This window comes from Rhea pennata, chromosome 13, assembly GCF_028389875.1.
Source record: "Rhea pennata isolate bPtePen1 chromosome 13, bPtePen1.pri, whole genome shotgun sequence".
In the NCBI taxonomy this organism is placed as follows: Eukaryota; Metazoa; Chordata; class Aves; order Rheiformes; family Rheidae; genus Rhea; species Rhea pennata.
The window spans coordinates 1,982,825-2,003,922 of NC_084675.1; the positions used below are offsets into that span (position 1 = coordinate 1,982,825).

The window sequence follows — 21,098 nt, forward strand, 5'->3', positions numbered from 1 at the left end:
CCCGCCCCGCCCCGCCCCGCCCCCCGCCGTCTCCCGGGCGACCCGCCCTGCCCCGCCCCGGCCCCTGCCGGGCAAACCTCGCCCAATCGCGGCGCGGGGCCGCCCTGACGTCATCTCGCAGCCAATCGCCGGCGCGCTCCTAGTACGCGCGGAGCGGCGGCCGTCTGCGCGTCTTCCCGTAAGAACGGCTAGGATTGGTTAGAAGAGGGAGGGGCTCTCTGTGGAAGAGCTCTCTCGATTGGCTCTCTCGGGCGGAAGGGGCGGGGCCGTCGGCGGCGGCGAGCGAACCGGGGCGGTGCAGCGGGAGGGGAACAATGGCGGCGCTCTAGGTTGGACTGTGCGTCTGGCTTAACGGGCCGCCGAGCCGCGGTACGTGCAGGCGGCGCGGCCCGTTGTCCCAGCCCTGCGCGGGGGCTGGGGCTCCGAGAGCGCGGGGGCGGAGGAAGGGGGGGCCGGGCCGGACGAGCGCGGGGGCTGGAGAGGACCGAGGCTCTGCGAGCGGGGACCCGGGCCAGGCCCGGCCGGGCCTGGGGCTCGTTCCCGGGGCGGTGCAGCCGCGGGGAAGCGAGGCAGCGGCCGAGGCTCGGCGGCGCGGGACAGGAGCAGGCCGTGCCCGCCCTGGGCCTCCCCCGGGGGAGCTGTCTTCCCCGTGCACGTCTGCGGGCAGCCCTGGAAAGCCGGGCCAGCGGCCCGGTAACGGTTCCTGGCTGCTGCTCTCTTCGTGTCGGGCTCGGGGTTTGCTCCCGGCGGCCCCCGGCTTGGCGCCGACGCTCTGCCTCGTGCCCTGTGGAGACACTGGGAGAGCTCCCAGGAGTTTGTTATAACCCTGTGTTGATTGACCCATTAACAATGGTGGCCTTAACGTGATAGAAGGTGTACACGAGTATGGGGAAACAGCCTCTGCTGTAGGCATGTTCCAGACTGAGTAATGAGCTGTGGAATTTTATTTTTAAGTTCTGGAATCGATAACGTGAAAATTTATTTTTAAGTTCTGGCATCGATACCATTTAGTAGTGTCAAAAAAAAATGCAGTTTAACTGCTTGGACTTACACTCCTGTGCAGTTACAATGATGGCATCTAGTTTCCTCATTAAAACATAGTCACTGGACAAGAAGGTTTATAGTAAGAGGACAGCTTCCAAACACATGAAGTATTTCTTCTGTTTTGAAAAATTTTGTGTGCATATGCGTGTGTGAGATGGGGGAAGGAAAAGAATACAGCAGCATTAGCAGACCTTTAAGTGTGCACATGCTTACATACTTTGCTGTATGATTTTTTTTCCATCTCTGTGCCCCACGATGTGGCTGTCAGCAGAGCTGTCATTTGATGAAATATGTTTCATTAGATGCCTCTCTCCAGGATTATAGTGAAAGTACCTTAGTTCTATGTCACATCGTAATTCAAGCCGAATGTTTCAAGTATTTTACAACATATTGACTAAGGGACCTGGCTGAACCAGAAGACAGATGGTTTGCTGTTGAAGGCTGTAGTCCTCAAATGATACTATGCTCTTGCTGATTCTTTCTCTTCATATAGCTATTATTTATTTATTTTGGTCTCCATAGTAGACATTTTCTGCCTAAAGGACAGCATAAAGTGACACAAGCGAGGAACAAAATTTTCTTGCTTGTGCAGCACTTCAGTAGGATAGGTGGTCTTGTGGTTAGGACCTGTATTCAGGAGAAAGCTTCAATTTTCAGTTTCTCTGCAGGTTTTCTGCTCAAACCATCTTTGGAAATTACATTCCAAAGAGCACATGTGCCATGCTTCCTGGAAATTGGACTCATCTTAAGGGTGGATTTTTATCAGATTGAGAAAAGGAAATCACCAGCCGTTGACCTCTCCTTCCTTTCTCCACTTTTAAGGAGAGAGTCTTTTTCTCTTTTTTCTTTATCTTGTTTTGTGAGTTCCCATCTTACAAATGCCTTATGTCTTAGTAAATATTTGATGTCTTAGTAAATATCTGTACAGTGCTTAACCTAGATCTCTGCTGGGACCTCCATTTGTCACTTGTGGTACAAACAGTAGCCCACAAATGCATCAGTTTCTGTAGGAGTTACAGGACTCTGCTTCCTGCAGGAATGGTTCTTAATGGTACAAAAAAAGTATGATGAACAACCTCCTTCTGGTATTTTGATACTGCCTCCTTCCCTGGAAGAATATAGATATTCAGTTTTGTTCCAGTGTGGAAAGGCAGGCAGAGCTAGATCCTAAATGGATAGTACTTACCAGTGCATGGCAATTATCTGTAGTCCTTGAGGTACCTGCTACAGTTATGTCAAGGAAATATGAAGAAACCAGAAGAAGTGTGTTGTTAGCATGACTTTAAATGAATAGCTGTCGATCCTGTGTTTATATCGTGCTTGAGTGTACAGGCTAGACGTAAGAAAAAAGTCAACATTAATGCCTCTCATGGTCCATGGAGTGGGCAAAATAACTTGGAGGAGCCATTTATGAGTTGCACAAGTAGTCTGTCATTGTTTCATCCTGGGGTTGTAGGTGTCAAGACCATGAATTTCCTTCTTAAGATTTCTCTGTGGAAGTTCTCCACCTTGGGCCTAGTACTGAAATGGGATATCTGCCTAAAACTCAAATATTACATCTCTTGAAGTAGAGGGCAGGTTTGTTAAGTGTCAAGGAGCTATACTTGCTTGGTTTAGTAATGCTGCTCCAATCTTCTTAATGCCACGTTGCAGCTAGAGACAATTCCCCTTTCCACTTGCCTTTTGGGTTCTCTATAGCCCTGCTAAAGAACTTTTTTTGTTTCTTTGTTTTTTCATTTGCCAAGGTAAATCCAAGATGAGATGAGGAACATTATGTTGAAATGTTGCTTTTAGAAAAGCTTTTTGAGGCAGACAAGTGATGGGGAAGACATAATTAAGAGAAATAGTAAAGAAGGAGTAATAGGTGGTGCTATCAGTCTTACCAGTTCTGCGGCAATTAGGTATCTCAACCAGTACTTACTGGTGTTTAGACAACTGAAGTTGTTATTCATCCCATAATGTTATGGGTAATTTTACCGGTGTGAAAGGTATTATTCTGTGTCTTCAAACTGTAGTATAAGAATGTAATGTCTGCTTCATATCTTGATGTACTCATTCATCTCCTCAGCTGAAAATATCCTACAAGAGATGTGAGTTGAGTAATGATTTTTAGAAATTTGTGTCAAGTGTTACTCTGTATTTTTAGTTTCTAGATTCCACTACTTTGTCTCTAAAAGAATCTTGCAAGTACAACAGTTCTGCTTTCCAGGATCCGTAGTAGTATGCCTTACGTGTTGACAAGTGAAGTCAGGCCTCGAAGTCTTTCCTATTGTGTTTTTGACAGCCAGTCCCACAATGGATGGGGGAGATGGTACTGCTGACCTTGTGATTAACAAGAGGTTTGTGTCTGAAGCGGAGCTAGAGGAACGGCGAAAGAGGAGGCAAGAGGAATGGGAAAAGGTCCGAAAACCTGAGGATCCAGAAGGTATGGGGTATATTTTAAAGATTTTAGGAAAGAGATGCAAGAATATTTCACTTTTGTGGAAAATGGAAGTAGAAGAACTTAAGAACTGTTGGTGACCTAATGTGTCTAATGTACAGTCTCATTTCTTGATTTCTTCCTCTCTTTCAGAATGCCCAGAAGAAGCATATGACCCACGTTCACTGTATGAAAGACTTCAGGAGCAGAGAGAAAAGAAACAGCAGGAGTTTGAGGAACAATTTAAATTCAGTAAGCACCAGCAGTTATTATTTTGAACGAAAAAACAGCAAAATGTCAGTAGATATTCCTGTAGATAATGTATTATTCTGTACGCCAAGACAGCACTGCACACATGTGAAACTCAAAAGTTGCTTACATTTAGGAAGCTCATTCCTGTAAAGTTTGGAATACCAGGCTTGTTTTGCACATTAAACAAACAAACAAACAAAAAATCCTGACATCAGTTCATGGAAAAGTGGAAGTGTAACCTGGTTTCCTTACTCCTGAACTCATGCTGTAACACGAGATCATCTTATGTGAATCAATATAAAGAAATAATGTTCCAGCCAGTGTTCCATTTCCTATCCGTAATTAATTGCGTCAAACTTCTGTGAATGATTTCAGGTCAAGATTAACGTTCAGAAGAAGTAAATATACAGGAGTTGTTTCTTCCAAAAGATACTTAGCTCTTGTGGAAATGGAATGAAAACCTCATTTCTACTGTTCTTTGAATTTCTGGTTTTATAGAAAAAGCGTTTGCATTATATCACCTGTATACATGCTGCTGAGTGCAAAGATGATGATGAGAACTCGAAAAGTATTAGTCAACCATTTGGGGAGAAAGGGAACTATTGGCTCTATTTAAAGAGAAGTGAGAATGATACTGTGGGACTCCATTTTTAGGTGGGTTCTAATCTATTTTGGTTCTTTAGTTAGAAGCCATATCCTAAAAACTGTTGCTTTCCTTAAGCTCTAGCTTGTGTAAGTGGGTTTTGTCTAGAGTTTTCTTACTGTTGCCACACAACAAAACTATTTGTTTCCATTAATTATGGCACAGTGTTTGAGTTCTGTTAAATGCACTCCCTGATCCTGCAGATACTACCATGCTCAGTGCTAATTATCATAATGGCCTTACTGGTTTTTGTAGTAGATACTTGCCTGCAGCCAAATCACTTTGGGAGAAGATCAGTTTTGAGAGGCCAATGGACCATCGGTTTACCTAATCGGTTGAGCCAAATTTGGCCTTTTGTGACAAGTTTTGTCCCTTCACATGCTTTAATTTCGCTTAAAAAGGTTTATGGGTGTTTCAGCTATCCACAGGAATTTTGGAGGAGCAGCAAATGAGTTCTGTTTTTCTGCATCGTCATTCAGATCAGTCAGAATTGAATTGATGATGGGACTTAGGAGAGAAAAAGCATTAATGCTGAAAAATTATGTCTGCATAAGCACACAAAATTAGTCTAAACCTCCTGTGTAGACAGGAGACAATATACAGACTAATGATTCTTCCTTCTGCCAGATTATTCAGCATTGAAAAAATTTCTAATGTTTATCTTTTTAAAATAAAACAGTTATATTTTTCATTCAAAATGAAATAGTAAAACCAGTCTCCTCTAAATTATCACTTTTAAGTTTTCTTTCTGAACAATGATGAATAATCAAAATAAGGATAAATGGAAATTATTTCCTGTCTCTTAACTTTACTATTATTGGTGGTGGTAAAAAGTGCAGAGATGAACATTAATGCAGGTCTTTAGCTGTCCCTACAGAATTCTTTCTGGCCTACTGCTGCTAGAACTGCTTTTGAGATGGAGAGTTTCTGTTTTACTTCACTAAATATTTAGTCCAGGTCCTCTTTGGTGATGTGACCGACCAATTTGTGCCCCAGTGGCCACCAGGCAACTGACTGCTAGTGGCCAAGAAGTTGAATTCTTCTAATAGCTGTCCAAATTAAGCACTTCCCTCGCATAGCTGTACTAGATCTGTGTCTTCACTTTGTTTTAGGAAACTTGTAAACCAAGTACTGGAATGAGAAGCATTTCTGGGAGTAGGGGTAGGGGGAGAAATAAGCTAAATACTGCTTTTAAGGCAACCCTTACAGAATGATATTACTGAGATACCTGCTATCTGGAGAGCAAATTCATCTTTCTTCTAAAGGACTATTTAGCAGGTAAGCTCTGTAATGCCAGCCATAAGAACCTCTTCAGCTGCTTCTTTTAGTTTTCAGAATAGCAGCCATACAATGAAATTAATTTGTCTCGCTTACATCAAAAAGTGTCCAGAGTTTCACTGCTTTTGCTGTCTGTTTGAAGAGGCCCCGAACAATAGTGAATGCTACAAGTTACTGTTTGGACATGCAGGAATGAGTTCTGCATTGTTACTGTTGAAAACACTAGGGTTCAATGTTTAAAAAGTAACCTTAAAAATTGATTTCTAGACCTCTTCCATCAAAAACAGAAGCTTGCTGATTATCAGTGTGAAAGGATTTATTAACTTGTCATTAAAGTGAATAGGACTTGACTTCATGTGAATGGAGATTAAAAACTGTATGAATGCCTCAGCTAAAAGCCTAAAAATCCTGATATGGAATTAAACTCTAATGAAGACTAAAAGTGGTATACAGGCTAAGATTTCTCAGAATGACTGGAAACAGAAAGATTAGGTCTTTTTAAAACAGCATTTGTTACCTTTTAAATATGTCATTTTAACTGAGAGACATTGAAAATGTGCAGAACAGAAATTCAAAGACCTTCATACTGAACTAGCATGTACTCTCCTTGAAGGAAGATAAAATGTTTACATGTTTAGAGATAATTTATTTTTATTTATTTTTATTTTGAAGCTAAGACTTGTTTTGATTCTTTTTTTTTCTTTTACAATGAATGTTGACCTCTATTAAATCTCTAGTTTTTTGCTTAAGGAAATGTACTTCCTAGTTTGAGGCAAGATTTATGGGGAGAAGTAACATGTCTTTTCCAATTACTGGTTAATTTAATAGTGCATTTTGAGGTAACAGGTTTAATTCACTGTCTTAAAACCAAAGCAACAAATATATCATTGCTTAATATTGTTATTCCTTGTTTTGTGTAACCTGTTCCAAATGGCCATTTAGAACTGGAGAAAGGCTGCTTGTGTGAAAACTTGGTCAGTTTTCTCTAATTATATCAGCAAGTCTAGTAGAATTATGTGGCTTTCTACAGATTTTGCCTTGCTTTTCTCCTTAGTAATACTGTTGTGTTCGAACTGTGTTAGTCTATTGTAGGTATGCTTGAATGCTTGGGAGTTCAGGCTTGTTAGCATCCAGTATCACTAACCAGCAAGTACTTTTACTTAATTACAGAAGCAAGCAGATAGCTTATCTTTCATGGGGTTTGCTTTGTACCCTTTACTTGGCTGCACAGAGTAACTGCCAGAGTACATGATTTATCCTGCCACCCAGGACTGTACTCCCTACATTCCTAGTGCTCAGTACAAATTGTTCTACCTCAGCAGTGTTAAAAAATGTCATTTTGCATGTGGATGGTTACCTACATTTTGAGGCGCTTCGAAATCATTGGATGAAAAATACTGTAAAAGAATGGCTAATTAATGCAAGAGAAATACCTACTCTGCAAATGGCTTCAGCTTATAAATATGTATTCTTTTCCTTTATTCAGAAAACATGGTAAGAGGCTTAGATGAAGATGAGACACATTTCCTTGATGAGGTTTCTCGGCAGCAAGAGCTAATAGAAAAGCAACGAAGAGAAGAAGAGCTGAAAGAACTGAATGAATACAGAATATCCTTTGCACTGAAATGGCTGGCAGTTGTATATAGGAGGCTAAGAGACTGTATATGTAGTTTTATTTTGTAATTCACAGTCTTTCTATAAAACTACTGTACAGAATGTGTACAGTAATCACCTTTTAAAGTTTAACCTCTTTTTTTGTAGTTTTGATCTCCCATTACAGTGTTTGGTTTTTTTTATTCCATGTCTTCAATATTTTTCCTTCCCCCTAATTGCTCTTTTTCTTACTAAGAGCATGAAATATCAAAGCTAAAAAGAGAAAGTGAATGTAAAGGAAACGCGGGCTATTACTTCTAATCTTTTGCTTTTGTCCTTTTATTGAAAATCAAATATTATTGAGTAGTTTGTTTTTAACTGTATATTGGCTGTTTTTAAGGTACCTATTTGAAATAGTGTTTGAATTGCTGTCTCCATTATTCTTCTTGAAGTGTTAGATATGTTTCCCCCCACTGATAGCTGTAGGATGAGAAATTAAGAGCAAGTGAACTAGCCATACAGATGTGAGTTTCTTTCGGAAAGCCAGCACCAGTGTAGGAGGCTTGGCTGCTTCGCATAATACAGTCTTGTAGACAGTACTAAGGACAAACCAGTTAGGATTTGCTATTAAAAGCCACTGTTCATGTAGATTTGCAGGAGAGCAATATAGGATGCTTTTTCTCTCTAATCTTTGCCAGGGAGGGGAGGTTGGGAATGACTTCAGGACTTCTGCCTGTGTTGAATGTTGTTTCTTAAGGGTCAGGAGGAGGAGGAGTTTACCTTGTATGTGCAGAAGCTGATGGTTCCTTTGTTGCTTTTTCAATCCTGATGAAAATCATCACTTTACATAATCAGTGACAAAGTGCAAGTTCTCCACGATGCTTTGGTATAAATGAAAGAGTTAATGGACACAAGGAAGAACAAACAGCTCATGTTTATGAGGTGACCAAAAATAGTGAGCAAAGAAACATGAATAATGCATGGTAATACAGATCTCTGTAGCACCAGCAGTAGTTAATAATCTGTAGTGGAGAAGATTTATAACCTGATTGTGCATTCTGTGAAGAACATCTAAATTGTCTCACCAATTTATGAAAAAAAGCAATACTCTTCCATATTTTTCCTTCAGAAATAGGCCATAGCTGGCAGATAGGTTTGGAATATTGCCTTGGTCTGTTGGATCTAATGATGGGATGTTCATGGGATATATTTAGGCTCTGTGATATTTGCTTGCAGGTCTGGCAGATGCAGGGATGCGCACTGTAGGACTGTGCTGTAGAAGCAGCTGACAGCTCTAGTTAGGCCACATGCGTCCAGGAGTGAACCGTACCAGCCCAGAAGGAATGTTTTATTTTCTTAGATTAGCCACATTTTACACTGATCCCTGAACTTACTGGGCAAGGCCTCTTCCAGACTTAATGCTTCTAATCTCGGTCTTTGCAGCCTTAACAGTATCTTCTGATTTTGTATCCAAAGTCTTGCTGTAAATTAAGCTGTACAATTCATTGCTATTGGCAAGTATAGAGAGAGATGCTTTTGTTTGTGGTCACCTCATCTCACAAAAAGCTGAGAAGTTTTTGCCCATTCTTTTTGCTCATTCCACTTTTTTTTTTTTAACATAATTTTGCAGGCATCCTCAGAGCAATTTGCAAAGTGGCTCATTTGCCAATTTTTGGTAGTATTCTTTCAAAATGCAAAATGCATTTTTTTACAGCATTATGCGTAAGCAGAATGTTATTAAAGGTTTATTGCTGTAGTGATTGAAATGCACTAGCTACTGTGTAAACCTGCTGCATCTAGTGGTGCTGAACAAGAGCCCTTCCAAACTAAAAAGAGAAATGCCAACTCAGTGGGTTTGATTATTTGGTCATTTGCATGGATATGTAGAAATTTGGCTTTCTACTATATGACTTTTTTTCCCTCTTTGCTTCTTAGCCTACCCTTCATCATTGTCTGATTGTGTTTGAACATTTTACAGATGTTTTTAAGGCAGTTCCAAGAAGTGTTAGAGAACAACTTCTTCTCGTCTTATAATTTTATGCGAACATAGAAAGAACCCCTCTCCAAGAAATTCAAGCTTTCCTGTAGAACAGCTTTTTTTTTTTAGTGCAGTTGACATTTAAAGTTGAGACATTTATTTTAATGTAATCTTACTGAGAGAGGACACACTTTTGCTAGGTATAGTGTTACATTTGCTAGCAGTTGCAGTACATGCAAAAGAGTAAAAGTCTCTGTTGAAACTGGAAGTGATTCTTCTTAAATGTGCCACATCTCTGGTAGTTTAGAAATATTAGATTAGATTATTTAGAAATAGCATCCTGGAGAAAAGTGAAAAGCCCATAATTTGGTATCTTTTAAAAGAAAAGGCTTTGGTTTCCTCAGCGATGCTTTTGTATTGCAACATTAGAAGGTAACAGGGCAGTGAATATTAAGTGTGGAAGAGGCAAATATTGCAGTGTGTAGAAATGAGTTGCAGCAGGAAGCTATTTTGACATAAAATGAGCTTTCAAAATACTTCTGCTAGCCACAGGATGGCACTCCTGTGTCATCTTAAACACTCAAACAGCCCGGTTTTGACTGATGAGACATTTAGTTGAGGAAGGAATAAATTTGGATTATGGATACATCCTTAGGAAAATCAAATAAGGAATGACATCTGAATGCTCACGGTTTTGAAGTGATTGCAGACTTTGAACATGTTGTTTCAAAGCAAGGTGTAAGGGGTTTTTTATTAGCAAGTGCTCAGTGGAAAAGGAAGACAAACCTCTGCCGCTTTAAATATGTGGTCCATCAATATGAAATTTTCTGTCTAATATTTGCATGTAACAATTGCATACCTGAGAAACTCAGAGCTTGGTGCTGTCATCTGAGTAATGGAACTGTAATCAAAGAAGACACTAATAGAAAACTAGATTTAAGGTTATAAACAAATATCCTGTTAGGTTAAGCTAATCTTCCTTTACTATGTGCAATTGTAAATTTTCTCAGAAACTTTTATGACTCCAATGCTACCTCATTAGCAAATCTTTAAGAGACCTCATTTTATGAGCTGCAGCTGAACACTAATCATGTTATAGGGGACAGGAGTAGATACTGTTGTAGGAGGAGATGTTTAGCGTGCTTGCAGACTGGGTGTGCCTTAATAACGGACAAAGCTTCTTCTTACCCAGTCTGAGAACCTTAAATATCTCCACCTCATTACAGGTTTCGTCTGCACCTCGCCTTTCTAACGCTGTTTTAAGCTACTTATTTTTTTCTATGCGTTCATAGTCTTCTGAGTGAATGCTGGACCCTGTCCACCCTTAATCGGATTTGCCTCCTTCCTTTTGGACTTGGTGTTCAAACTGGCAGTGAATGAGCAATCTGCTTCAATAATAACATTGTGGCCCTTGCAAAGGAACGAGCTGAAAAAAGTTAGTGTAATGAGTTTCAGTACAGAAAATTGAACTGTTTTGCTTTGGCAGTAGAGGGAAATACTGGGTTGCCCAAATACAGTTTTGGTCCAGTTCAACCTTTTTGTTTCTATGACCTTTAGAAAAAGGCAGGAGGACGCACATACTTATGGGTGTTGGGTGTGCTGTGTGTTTGCACTTCCCTACTTCCGAAATGCAGTTCTTGTTCTGCGTATGCTGTTATTTGCTGCCTGGAAGTCTTTAAAGGGAGAGCTGGTACCTGAAGCAACACTTAAGTAAAAAGTGTGAAGGCTCTTTGACCAAAGATGCCAGCTAAGTGTCATTACAATAAATTTCTTTCTATGTAGTATGTGAATGAACAGCAGGGCTGGCTAAATATATCAGAGAGGAAATATCTGTTCTCTCCATTCCTTCTTTATTGATCCTTAACCCTTAATTCACAGCACTCTCACCAAAGTGGGAGTCAGCACGGACCCAAAGAAGGAAACTGAGAAGAAATTGCCCATGAAGTCAGTAGAAAATAAGAACAAATTCTCTCAGGCAAAGCTGTTGGCAGGAGCTGTGAAACACAGAAGGTTAGTTTCACACCTCTATAAATTCATGAAGAACGGAACCTAGTTAACAGTGTAAAGGGAGGCAGGCCAAAACTGCCTCCAGAGAGTGAGGTGTGAACCTTAGCCCTAAAGAAAAAAGGGGGAAGGTATAAGAAAAGACCAGCCTTGTTTCTATAGGCTCTCACAAACTGTGGGGAAAACATGAGGCAATTCAAATAGATAAGCATGTGTAAGGCAAGTGGGTAGACTTCTTCATTCTAGAACTGCCAAGCTTGTGCAGTCTTACTTTGGGATCCAGAGGCAATGTATTTTACATCTCTTTGAAAATATCGGTGTCACCTCACTCATGTAATTTGATTCATATCTGCATATGTTTTCAATTGTTGCTGGGGACAGCATGCAGAAGAGATAGGTTATGAGAAAGGAACTTAGTGTACTGATCTGATCCTGAGGGCAACAGACAAACTTTCCTTGTTTCTTCCTGATTTGCATTAATACAACATCACACTTCAGCTATAGTAGCTGGGTTCACAGTCTCTTTGCTGTTTGGCCTTGGCCTGCAAACATAGCTGCTGATGTGGTACAGGTTATGGAGAAATTAGGTATCTAGGGCCATATTTGTTTCCTATAGACTAGTCATCTAATAATTCAGATGATCGCTGACATCTAGAAATTAAGTTGGTTTTGAATATGTTTCAGACAGACAGAGAGAACTGTTTAGTTCCCAGTACACTAGTACCTGTTTGCATGTGTGTGGAAGCTGAAGTATGCTCTTCCAATACCTAATGTATAGGTTTTAGAAAGTGTGTTTGTTTTCTTCTTTCTTTTTGTTTTTTTTAAGGGAGATAAGAAAACCTCTTGACTGATAACATGCAGCCAACAATGTTTTCTTTTCTCTTTAACAATTAGCACTTAAGCCAGTAGGATGTAGAGAAGGAGCTGGCATGTGCTTCATGGCACATCTGAAGTCTGCAGATGGCATCTCTTTGAAGAGAGCATCTTAAAACTGCCATGCCAATGCCATCACAGGCTCTCTCTGCAGTCTTCTATTTCTGCGCTGCTATTGTCTGTTGCTAACTAGACAAGGTCAAGTGTAGCATGAGTTCAACATCTGCTCTCCGGATTTTGTAGCTTGCCCATAACTGGCTTCTATTCCCTGTGCAGAATAACTTTTCATCTTTAGTGCATGTTTTGACAGGGACAGAAAAGAATCAATACATAGAAATGCTAGTATTTCATCACAGCGAAGTTTAGGAAGCATGTGTTAATGTAGATGGCCTAGGATTGGGAACATAGAAGAGAGGGGATAAAAACACTGATGAGGAAAAGCTATAGAAGCTCTGAAGAGTTGGAAGTCTGAGTAACGCTGCATTTCCTCAATACTGATTTGGGCCCAAATAAGATCCCTTTCTCTGTTAGGTCAGACACTGCAGCTTCATGTGAAATTCTGCCAAACTTACTAGGCTTCTTAGTGGGTACAAGGTTTCTAGAAGTCTGCAAACATGCTCTGTAGGTGCTTAAAGGAGGGCAAAACCCTGGAAGGGGATAAACATTGGTGTTACAGCAACAAGCAGGTAATCATCCACTTGTTACTATTCAAGCATGTGTTTTTGTGGAGTGGCTGAAGCTCATGTAGTCAACCCTGTGGAATTACTTTCAGCTGGATAGGCAGCCCTGGAGTTAGCTCTGTATTACTGTGCAAGAGATCTTGCCTGGATTCCCAGAGACATGTTTCTGTTTCCCAGATTTATAGGGGATACCTGTAGTGCAGGTATTGAGTCTTGCTAGGATTCTGACATGTTCCCTGAAGGGCCCCAGTTAACACTAGTTAGAAATGGTGATGGTCTTCAAGAGACCCTGCTGGAATTCTCTGTAACATTTGAGACAAAAATGTAATATTAACTTCACAGTAATCAAGTGGCTGCTTCTAAGGAACAAGACAATTTCTTATTTGTTCACAGTTCGGATGGTGGTAACAGCGTGAAGAGGTTGAAACTAGACACTGACCATGAGGAGAAAAATCAAGGTATGTCCGGATTTCTGCATTTGGGAAGCTGACTGCCTCTCACCTGAACTGCTAATTTAATTACCAGTATTAAATCAGGGTTTGCTTTTCCCCTCCATTATGCAAGGCAGCAGACTGTGGATGGCTTATTATCATCTCTTAAAACGCTGGAAACTATAAGCGCTGACAGATGTTGCAGCCATCATAGAAAATAGGGCTGGAAGGAAGCCCTGCGGGTCATCAGTCTACCCCCTGCCTAAACCATTCCCAAGAAGTGTTTGTCTAAGTTGCTCTTAAATCTCTACAGTCAGAGATTGTTCACACTGCTTAGGCAGTTTATTCTAGTGCTCAATTGATTTTACACTTAAAATCAAGGGTACCCTTAAAATCAGAGATTGTTCACACGCTTAGGCAGTTTATTCTAGTGCTCAATTGATTTTACTCTTAAAGTTTTTTACCTGATAACTACTGTAAGTCTTAGCCGCATTGCAAGCCTAATGCTTGTTGTCTGGTCCACGGGAGACATGGAGAACAGATCATTCCCTTCCTCTCCCCCACCCTGGGTTGCCCCCATATATACACACACTCCCCAGCAGCATTTGATGTGTTTGTATACGTGCACTGTTAACTATTCGTGCTATGAAGTGACCTTGTCCATCATGAAATCAATTTATTTCAGGAAATTATGGCAAGCTGTAAGGAAAATTAAGTTGTGTTTCAGTCTTAGCTGCCATGGCTGCAATTGACTTGCTGTCAAGATACCCTGACACAAATAGGATGAGCTGCAATTGTATAATGACAACCCAAGGCACTTCTGAAACTCCTTCTGTTCAGTTAACTTTCAGAACACTGGAAAAAATTAATTAGCTGTGTAAGATGGGAGACATTGGAGGCAATGGAATGAAACTTTTTCCCAACTAAGCTGTTACATGGCAAAAATATTCAATTACACAAAACGGAGCTATTTATTCTTATTTAGTGGGCTTGGTATTTGACAAGCATCAAACTGACAACTTTGGAATAAAAATCTGTAATGCCAGCACAGAGCTGGACTTGAACTAATGATGAGAAGAAAAAAATCCCTTGAGGTAGCAAGTCCTTCTTGTCAGAACAGCTTTAGTGTAGCGTAAAGCTGCCTTATGCTTTAATTAAATCCTGCATTCATCCACTACTGATGTGGCGATAGCAGGTGAATGACACACAGCTGTTCCTGTGCTGTTAGGCTGATTAAAAGCCCTTTCCTGAACTCTTGTTTTTGACTGAGGTACCTTTCTTTCAGAAAAACCATCCGGTGTTCCCTTGGGGAGCAGCTCAGTGGGAGGCTCCACAGTCCACTGTCCCTCAGCAGCAGTGTGTATTGGGATCCTGCCTGGCCTGGGCGCCTACTCGGGAAGCAGTGATTCGGAGTCCAGCTCGGATAGCGAAGGCACTATTAATTCCACTGGAAAGATCGTCTCCTCTGTTTTTCGTAGCAACAGTTTCTTTGATGGTCCATAACAAAATCCCTCCATGTGTAATGTAGTGTGGAGTATCTTCCAGAGCCCTGGCGGATGCTTGATGCATCCTTCTGTCCCAAATATAATCTTCCTAGCTAACCTTTCAACTCTAAACCTTGGTACCCTCAGATTCTTCTAAAATAACCCACTGAATCCTTTCTTTTTTCTTTCTTTTTTTCTTTCTCTCCTTCTTCATTTCTTCCCAACTTTCCATTTCTGGGGTGCATACTGAGCCTGAGAGAAAGGTTGCTACCCTAAACCAGAGGGCACATCTACTAATGTAATCAAGGTCTGGGGATCAGGAGGAGAAGGCCTTATCTTTTAAATTTCTAAAGGAAAGAAATTTTTTTTCTGGTGATCTAAGAAGTTTATACAAGACTAACAGGCAAAAAATATTCACTTGAAGCACTGAAGTCTTGTAGAAACAGCCATGTGTTCTGTTTTAAAATGTCATTTTTATTCTGTATTTGAGAAATGGGGGCAGAATAAAAATCAAGCAGATGGTGAAGTGTAGATTGCCATGACACTGTAAAGAAGTTTTAGTGTTACATGATTAAAGACATTCTGAATGCATTTCTCTCCTGGCTTGTGCCATTCATAATTGTTGCCATTCCATTAAGCAGTTTCTACTGTACCCAACCAGCTCCTTGCCCAAACCACCATCCAAGAGAAGTCCAAGCTAGCCTGCTACAAATGCAGAGACAGTGATGGAGAACTGAATGAATTAAGAGAAACTCTAGCTGACTGCTCTACTAAAAAACGTATTGCTCCGGTACCAGCGCTTAAAGTCAGTCAGCTTTTCTGCAATAGCTTCCTGAGGAACATGAATACTGAGCAGGTGGGATATCTAAGTTCAGTCCAACCTTTTTGTGTGCACACATACACCAAAGAACTCTACTCTCCTTTGCAGTAGAAGGGTGGACAGTTACTGAAGTTTTTTCTAGGACTTAAGAAGCCTTCATTGGGAGTACTTACGAGTGGTGTGGACAAGGGATCCCAAGCAATAGGCAGGCTGTGACAGCCAAGGACCCTCTCTTTTCATCTCTACACGCAAATGGTGCTGATGGGGTTTGGTGGGTTATTGGGTGGTGGGAGTGGAAAAGCTGATGTGTACATACCAAAGTGTAGTTACCTGAATGGGACACTGAGCAGCTGGAATAGAAGTGGTGAGAGCTGAAGGCCTGCAGTAGGATTCTTGCCATATCTCAAGGATTGAACTTTCCCAGAGGAAACGAGGAAATTTATCATTATGCTGAAACTATCCTCAAGTGTGCAGCAGAATGCAGTGCTCTCACAAGCCTCTGTAGCAGAAGTACAAGCCTCAAGCGGCAGAGATTTTCTTAGGTTGCTGGACACAACCATTTCAGCCTGGCTCAAAATAACAATGTCAGCATTGCTGCATGGTTTGATGTATTTTGTGCCTTTGCTCTTGGCTTACAAAGCCCTGTCCCACAATGAGGACATCAGTGAATTATTTAGCGTTAGATCCCCTGCAAACACCCTGTGACCCTGTTGTTTTTCTGTGCAGCCTGGCGCCTCTTGTGTTTGCTCCAGAGTTGTTCTTGCATCTTCACTAGCTTTTGTAATCATGGTGCTTTCAGGTGAAAAATAATAAGATCTGTTGCTGCCTCCCTAATGCTTTGCTTTTGATGACTTTCATTGCACTTACCTGTGGAGCGAAGGGGAAGTGGCACACACAAACATGCCTGTTCTTGAAAGGTGCCTGTGCAAGAGTCACAAGCAGCTGAAGTGAGAAATGTAGGTGTGCTTGCCTTGTCTTAAGTTAGATCACAGTAATCTCTAAATAGTGTCAGAACAGCCTGGCCTAGCTGTGAACATGCTGGGGATCACTTTTCTGGGTGCCGTTTTGTACAACGACTGTCAAGCAAAGTGATTGTGCTGGATTCAAACAGAAGCTTTGAGTGGGATTTTGCAGCCAGTTTTGGGTGGACATCGTGGTCTTCTGCAAGGGGCTGTAAGTGAGGCTAGAACGGAGGTCCTGCTGGCTACATTAGACCCTGCGTGGCCAAAAGGAGTCGTAACTCGGTCAAAACATATGTGAGATCCGTCTTTCCTCCTGTTCCCAAGAGAGCAGGGGTAGGACACTGGGGGGACTCCTTTTGCTCATCCAAGGCTTGGAGTTTGAGTCACCTTCTTCAGACTATTCCTGTGGCCTGGCCGATGTAAATGAACTGTAGAGCAGTCTCAGCTGCAGTCAGTGTGTTTACTTGCCCTGTTTACCTTCTTAAACTCGGAAGTCATTTGATGCTAAAATAATTACATGTGTTCAGAGATATGCAGGGGCACAAAGAGTGCAAGGGTAGAGGGTAACTTAGAACTTCTGAAAACAGCAGCTGTGGCAGTAACTCTGCCTTGGGGATGGCATGCTAGGGAAGAATGGATGGCACCATCAACTCTGTCATTTAGTGATGGACTAAATCTTTTTTAAGACCTTCCCTCTGAATTTGCCACAACTGCATAGCATCTGCATCATCTCCTTTCCAAGGACTCTGCTTCATAAGCTACTTGTTGTATGAGCTAGTTGTTAAGGCTTCAGAGAGGTGTTAAAAAAAAAAAAAAAAAGTACTGGCAGAAGAGCTTGCTGCTAGTGCAGTGGTATGTGAGGTTTTCTTAAGGAAAGAAGAAATATTCTCCTGAGCCACAGACTTTGATCTGGAAGCTGAGCATTAGAGTCAGCTTAGGAGGCAACTGGAACTACATATACAGCTATTTTTAAACCAGCCACCACTCAAAGCCAGCTTCTCCATTTGGGAAAGGGGGGGTGGGGAGATTTTTTTATTGTTGTTGTTTCCCTCTTTCCAGGGGTCTTTGCAAGGACACTATTTCACCAAGCAGCCCCACCTTTACCAAGGATGAGGCTGGCGTAAATCCTCGTGCCACTTAGCCACCCGTGGACCTGGGGAGAAGCGGGGGGTGAGTATAGGTGCGCGGGTGGGTGTGCGTGCGCGCATGCCTCACCATCAGCTTTGGCTCCATGCTCTGGCCACTGGGCTGCCTGCCTTGCTGGTGGCTTGGCTGCAGCAGTGACAACCAGCCATTTCTCTCTGATGGTCAGTGACAATCAGCAGAGCCAGTGGCACGCACATGTGCAAATCTGCTGCAGGCTTTACTCAGGGGGGCAGCAAGGAGACATGAAACTCCCACTGCAAGCCGCATAGCTAATGAGGAGAAGGCAACTCACATCTGACTGAGCTTGAATTGAGGCTGAATTGCTGGTGATGCCTGTAAGATCTTCAAGTCTGTTCCAGCCATCTTCAAAAGGCCTTAATCTAGTTAACAACAGAACAAAGCTATAATTAACGCTGAAGATGCCACTTTTCTGATGCTCTGTTCAAAAGAACGCTGAGAGAATAGGACTTAATTACCCAGGTGCCGCCACAGCCAATCTTCTACCAGCCAGCAGTGAGCTTTTGTTATTTAGACTTGGAAAGATTTCAAGAGAGGAAATGGCAAGAAACGGCCAAACTCCCACACCAGTTTGATGCAAGCTCGTTGGGCTTTTCCCCAGCCCAAAGAGCTGCAGCCCTGCAACCTTCCCCTTGCTCGGGGCAACCTGGCTGCCGAGTTACAGGCCCATGTGCAGGAGGGACGGGCAAAGCGCTTGGTACTGCTTCCTTCGGCTCACACTTCCTCAAGAATTGGCCTGCATGTCTGCAGGTTTGTAGGGCTTTATCTTTTCCCCCAAACATGGTAGAGTTTGTAGCTTTTGAGATAACTGCAGATGAGTTGCAGCAGTTAGTTATATCTCCAGCAACAGGCCTAGGGTAGTCTTAAAACATCATCAAAGGGACGGGAAGTAGGACTGTCACCTTGCTGTCACTGCCCAGAAGGTGGGGGGTTTTTTTGTTTTGTTTTTTTTTTGTTTGTTTGTTTTTTCTTTAAACCATCATCACAGTGTTAGGCTTCATGGTGCTGTACTGGGCCACGGAGTAATCCCTGGCTGAGCATCCAGCCCCCAGGCTGGGATGGTGCCGCACTCAGCCATGCTGTTCCATCCCGTATGCAAAACCCTCTGAGGTGCTACAAGACCTTTTGATGGTCCAACTGGATAAAAGAACCTTGTTTTAAATGTCCCAGTTTCTTTATTAACCTGAGTATAACAAATGTAACATGTACACAGTATAAAAATGAACGTAGAGCATGACAGAGGTACAACACAGATACATGACCTATACAAGGACCAGTTCATTGAATAATAATAATAATATATTGTTTCATTGCTTGGAAAAAACAAGTTTTGATTGTAAAAATTGTGTCCTGTTCCACTAAAATTATACAAATTACATTCAATACTGAAAAGTGACTTGACAGAGCAGGACCAGGGCATGGTCTGGCCTCTTAGTGTTACCTCAGCCCAGGACTGTACAAAATGAATCCAGAAGCTTCTCTGGGATGCATTGTAATACCTTAACAATTAAATTCAGAAGTACAAATTTGTGTGAGTTGGGGAGGGTACCCATCGGTTTCAAAAGCATGTGAAACATGCGCTTTCAGTAAAACCAACAGACTTCAGCAACATGCAGATGGCACTGCTTGGCACGGCTCTACGCAGGCTCCGAGTTGATGGGCGGCAGGTTTTGGTGCTTAAAGTACTGCACAACTTGCTGGGGCAGCTCTGCCAGCACAGCTTTGGCCAGCGTTTCCTTGGGGGCCTGTAGGCAACAAGAAACACAAGCATGAGACTGGCTGTAAGGGACAGATCGAGGGCTCAGTACTGTTTAAGGAAGGCCACCTTAGGTGCCTGGAGAAGAAGAGTGGGGTGAACATGAATGGCCCTTCCCCAGTACTCCCCCAGCTCCAAACTTTGGCATGTCACATATTCCCAAGAGTCTGTACTGGACGACATCATGAACAGTATCTAGCCACCTTGACACACACACACACACACACACACAATTTCCTGCACCTGGGTATTACACCTTCCTCTTGGGCAATAATTTCCTGGTGGATAAGGAATAAAATAGCTGTAGGGTAGAAAAATGAGGTAGTGAGGAACAGTAAGTGAACTGGAAATACTCCAATTTGTTGAAAAAAGAAAAGGAAAGATAAGCACAATTTGATTTTCTGTATCCTTCTGCCAACACACAGCATAGCCCAAGCCAACCCCCAGGCCAGCGCTGACTCCCGTCCGACTGAGAACAGCAGAGGACTGCAGCTGAACTCTGCTTTTGTTTTTCTCTCATTAACCTTCCTCCTACATGAAACGCCAAGGTCAGACCCTGGGCAGCTGGAATTCAGCCTGGAGGGTGGGGGGAATACGTGCAGGGACAGCGCAGGCAGTACACGAGTTTGCACAGCTGCAACTGGCCGCGGGCGCTGGCCCGGGACCAGCTCATTGCTCGCCTCCCAGGGCAAATCGGCATGAAACCCTCTGTGAGTGGCAAGTCACTGCCCCGCGCGTTGAACTGCGGTGGCTCCTGGTTGAACACTGGCATGGCTCTGGTGTAATTTAGATGTGCAGACCCGGCATAAGCTGGGCAACATTGGTTGGGGGGGTGGGGGAAGGTGCAAGTCCACCCAGAAGATGGTGAACTCTCTACTTTCTGCCCCGACTGCTTCTAAAGTAGCTGCTCCCAAACCTTTCAGCATCTCCTGGGGCTGCTGCCACTTCTAAGATCATTTCCAGGCTTGTGACCACATTTCTGGCCCAAACTCCCTCCTCAGGGATTTCCACCAGGCCCCAGGAGCTCCTGGCTGGGTTAGGGCTGCCAGCAAGGCAGGTGCTGCTCGAAGGCCAGAACCAAAGCCAGGTGCTGCTTCGCCTCGCTATGGCGTTGCAGGACGGCTCACCCAACGATGGGACTAATGCCACAGCCCCGTGGGGGGACCCCCGCTTGCAGCCCGGCAGCAGCCTGGACACAAGGGTGCAACCCTCAGTGCTGCCACGGGCTGGAGACGCGTCCAACAGGCCCGCGAGCTGCCCACACTCACGTTACGGAAATCTCGGAAGGGCACGAACTGTACGATGTCGCGGGCAGCTTCCTCGCCGGTGTACGAGCGCAGCACGCGGTTGTCCCCGTCCAGGAACTCCATGGCAGCAAAGTCCGCGTTGCCCACCCCTACGATGATGATGGACATGGGCAGCTTGGATGCCTGCACCACGGCGTGTCTCGTCTCGTCCATGTCGCTGATGACCCCGTCTGTGATGATGAGGAGGATGAAGTATTGCTGCAGAGATGAGAGCAGAGGGGAGGAAGCAAGGCAGAACTGTAACATCTGCTGATTTTGTGCCAGAGGCAGGAGCAGCGGCAGATCACCAATATTTACTATACTTAACGATGGAAAGAAAACAACCTCTGCAAACCTCTGTGTCACAACCCAGAGGAGTCTGAGGCCATGATGCAAGTTCACTCGGGACCTGAAATCCTTCCGCTGCCCGT

The 21,098-nt window shown here is 43.0% G+C and overlaps 2 protein-coding genes across 4 annotated transcripts in view; one reads left to right on the forward strand and one right to left on the reverse strand.

Moving 5' to 3' along the window:
• The first annotated feature begins 270 nt into the window (after nucleotides 1-270).
• On the forward strand, nucleotides 271-15,270 carry PSME3IP1 (proteasome activator subunit 3 interacting protein 1). The gene is made up of 7 exons (XM_062586376.1): nucleotides 271-369; nucleotides 3,329-3,469; nucleotides 3,617-3,715; nucleotides 7,123-7,244; nucleotides 11,084-11,217; nucleotides 13,158-13,222; nucleotides 14,481-15,270. Exons 2-7 carry the CDS (start codon nucleotides 3,340-3,342, stop codon nucleotides 14,696-14,698), a joined length of 768 nt encoding a protein of 255 aa, XP_062442360.1. The 5' UTR covers nucleotides 271-369; nucleotides 3,329-3,339; the 3' UTR covers nucleotides 14,699-15,270.
• Nucleotides 15,271-18,777: 3,507 nt separating this feature from the next.
• CPNE2 (copine 2) overlaps nucleotides 18,778-21,098 on the reverse strand; it is an 89,422-nt gene continuing 87,101 nt past the window's right edge. For all 3 annotated transcript variants that reach the window (XM_062586198.1, XM_062586197.1, XM_062586199.1), the window contains exons 15-16: nucleotides 20,650-20,886; nucleotides 18,778-19,370 (exon numbers count right to left, since the gene is read on the reverse strand). In XM_062586198.1, coding sequence (XP_062442182.1) covers nucleotides 19,263-19,370; nucleotides 20,650-20,886 — 345 coding nt within the window. In that variant the 3' untranslated portion in view covers nucleotides 18,778-19,262. The remainder of the gene's footprint in view (nucleotides 19,371-20,649; nucleotides 20,887-21,098) is intronic.

Bases quoted from the DNA above. Each gene is read 5' to 3' on its own strand.
- PSME3IP1 (XM_062586376.1), top strand. From the start codon at position 3,340: ATGGATGGGGGAGATGGTACTGCTGACCTTGTGATTAACAAGAGGTTT. The intron at 3,470-3,616 runs GTATGGGGTATA...CCTCTCTTTCAG, and splicing joins AAAACCTGAGGATCCAGAAG to AATGCCCAGAAGAAGCATAT. The intron at 3,716-7,122 runs GTAAGCACCAGC...TCCTTTATTCAG, and splicing joins TGAGGAACAATTTAAATTCA to AAAACATGGTAAGAGGCTTA.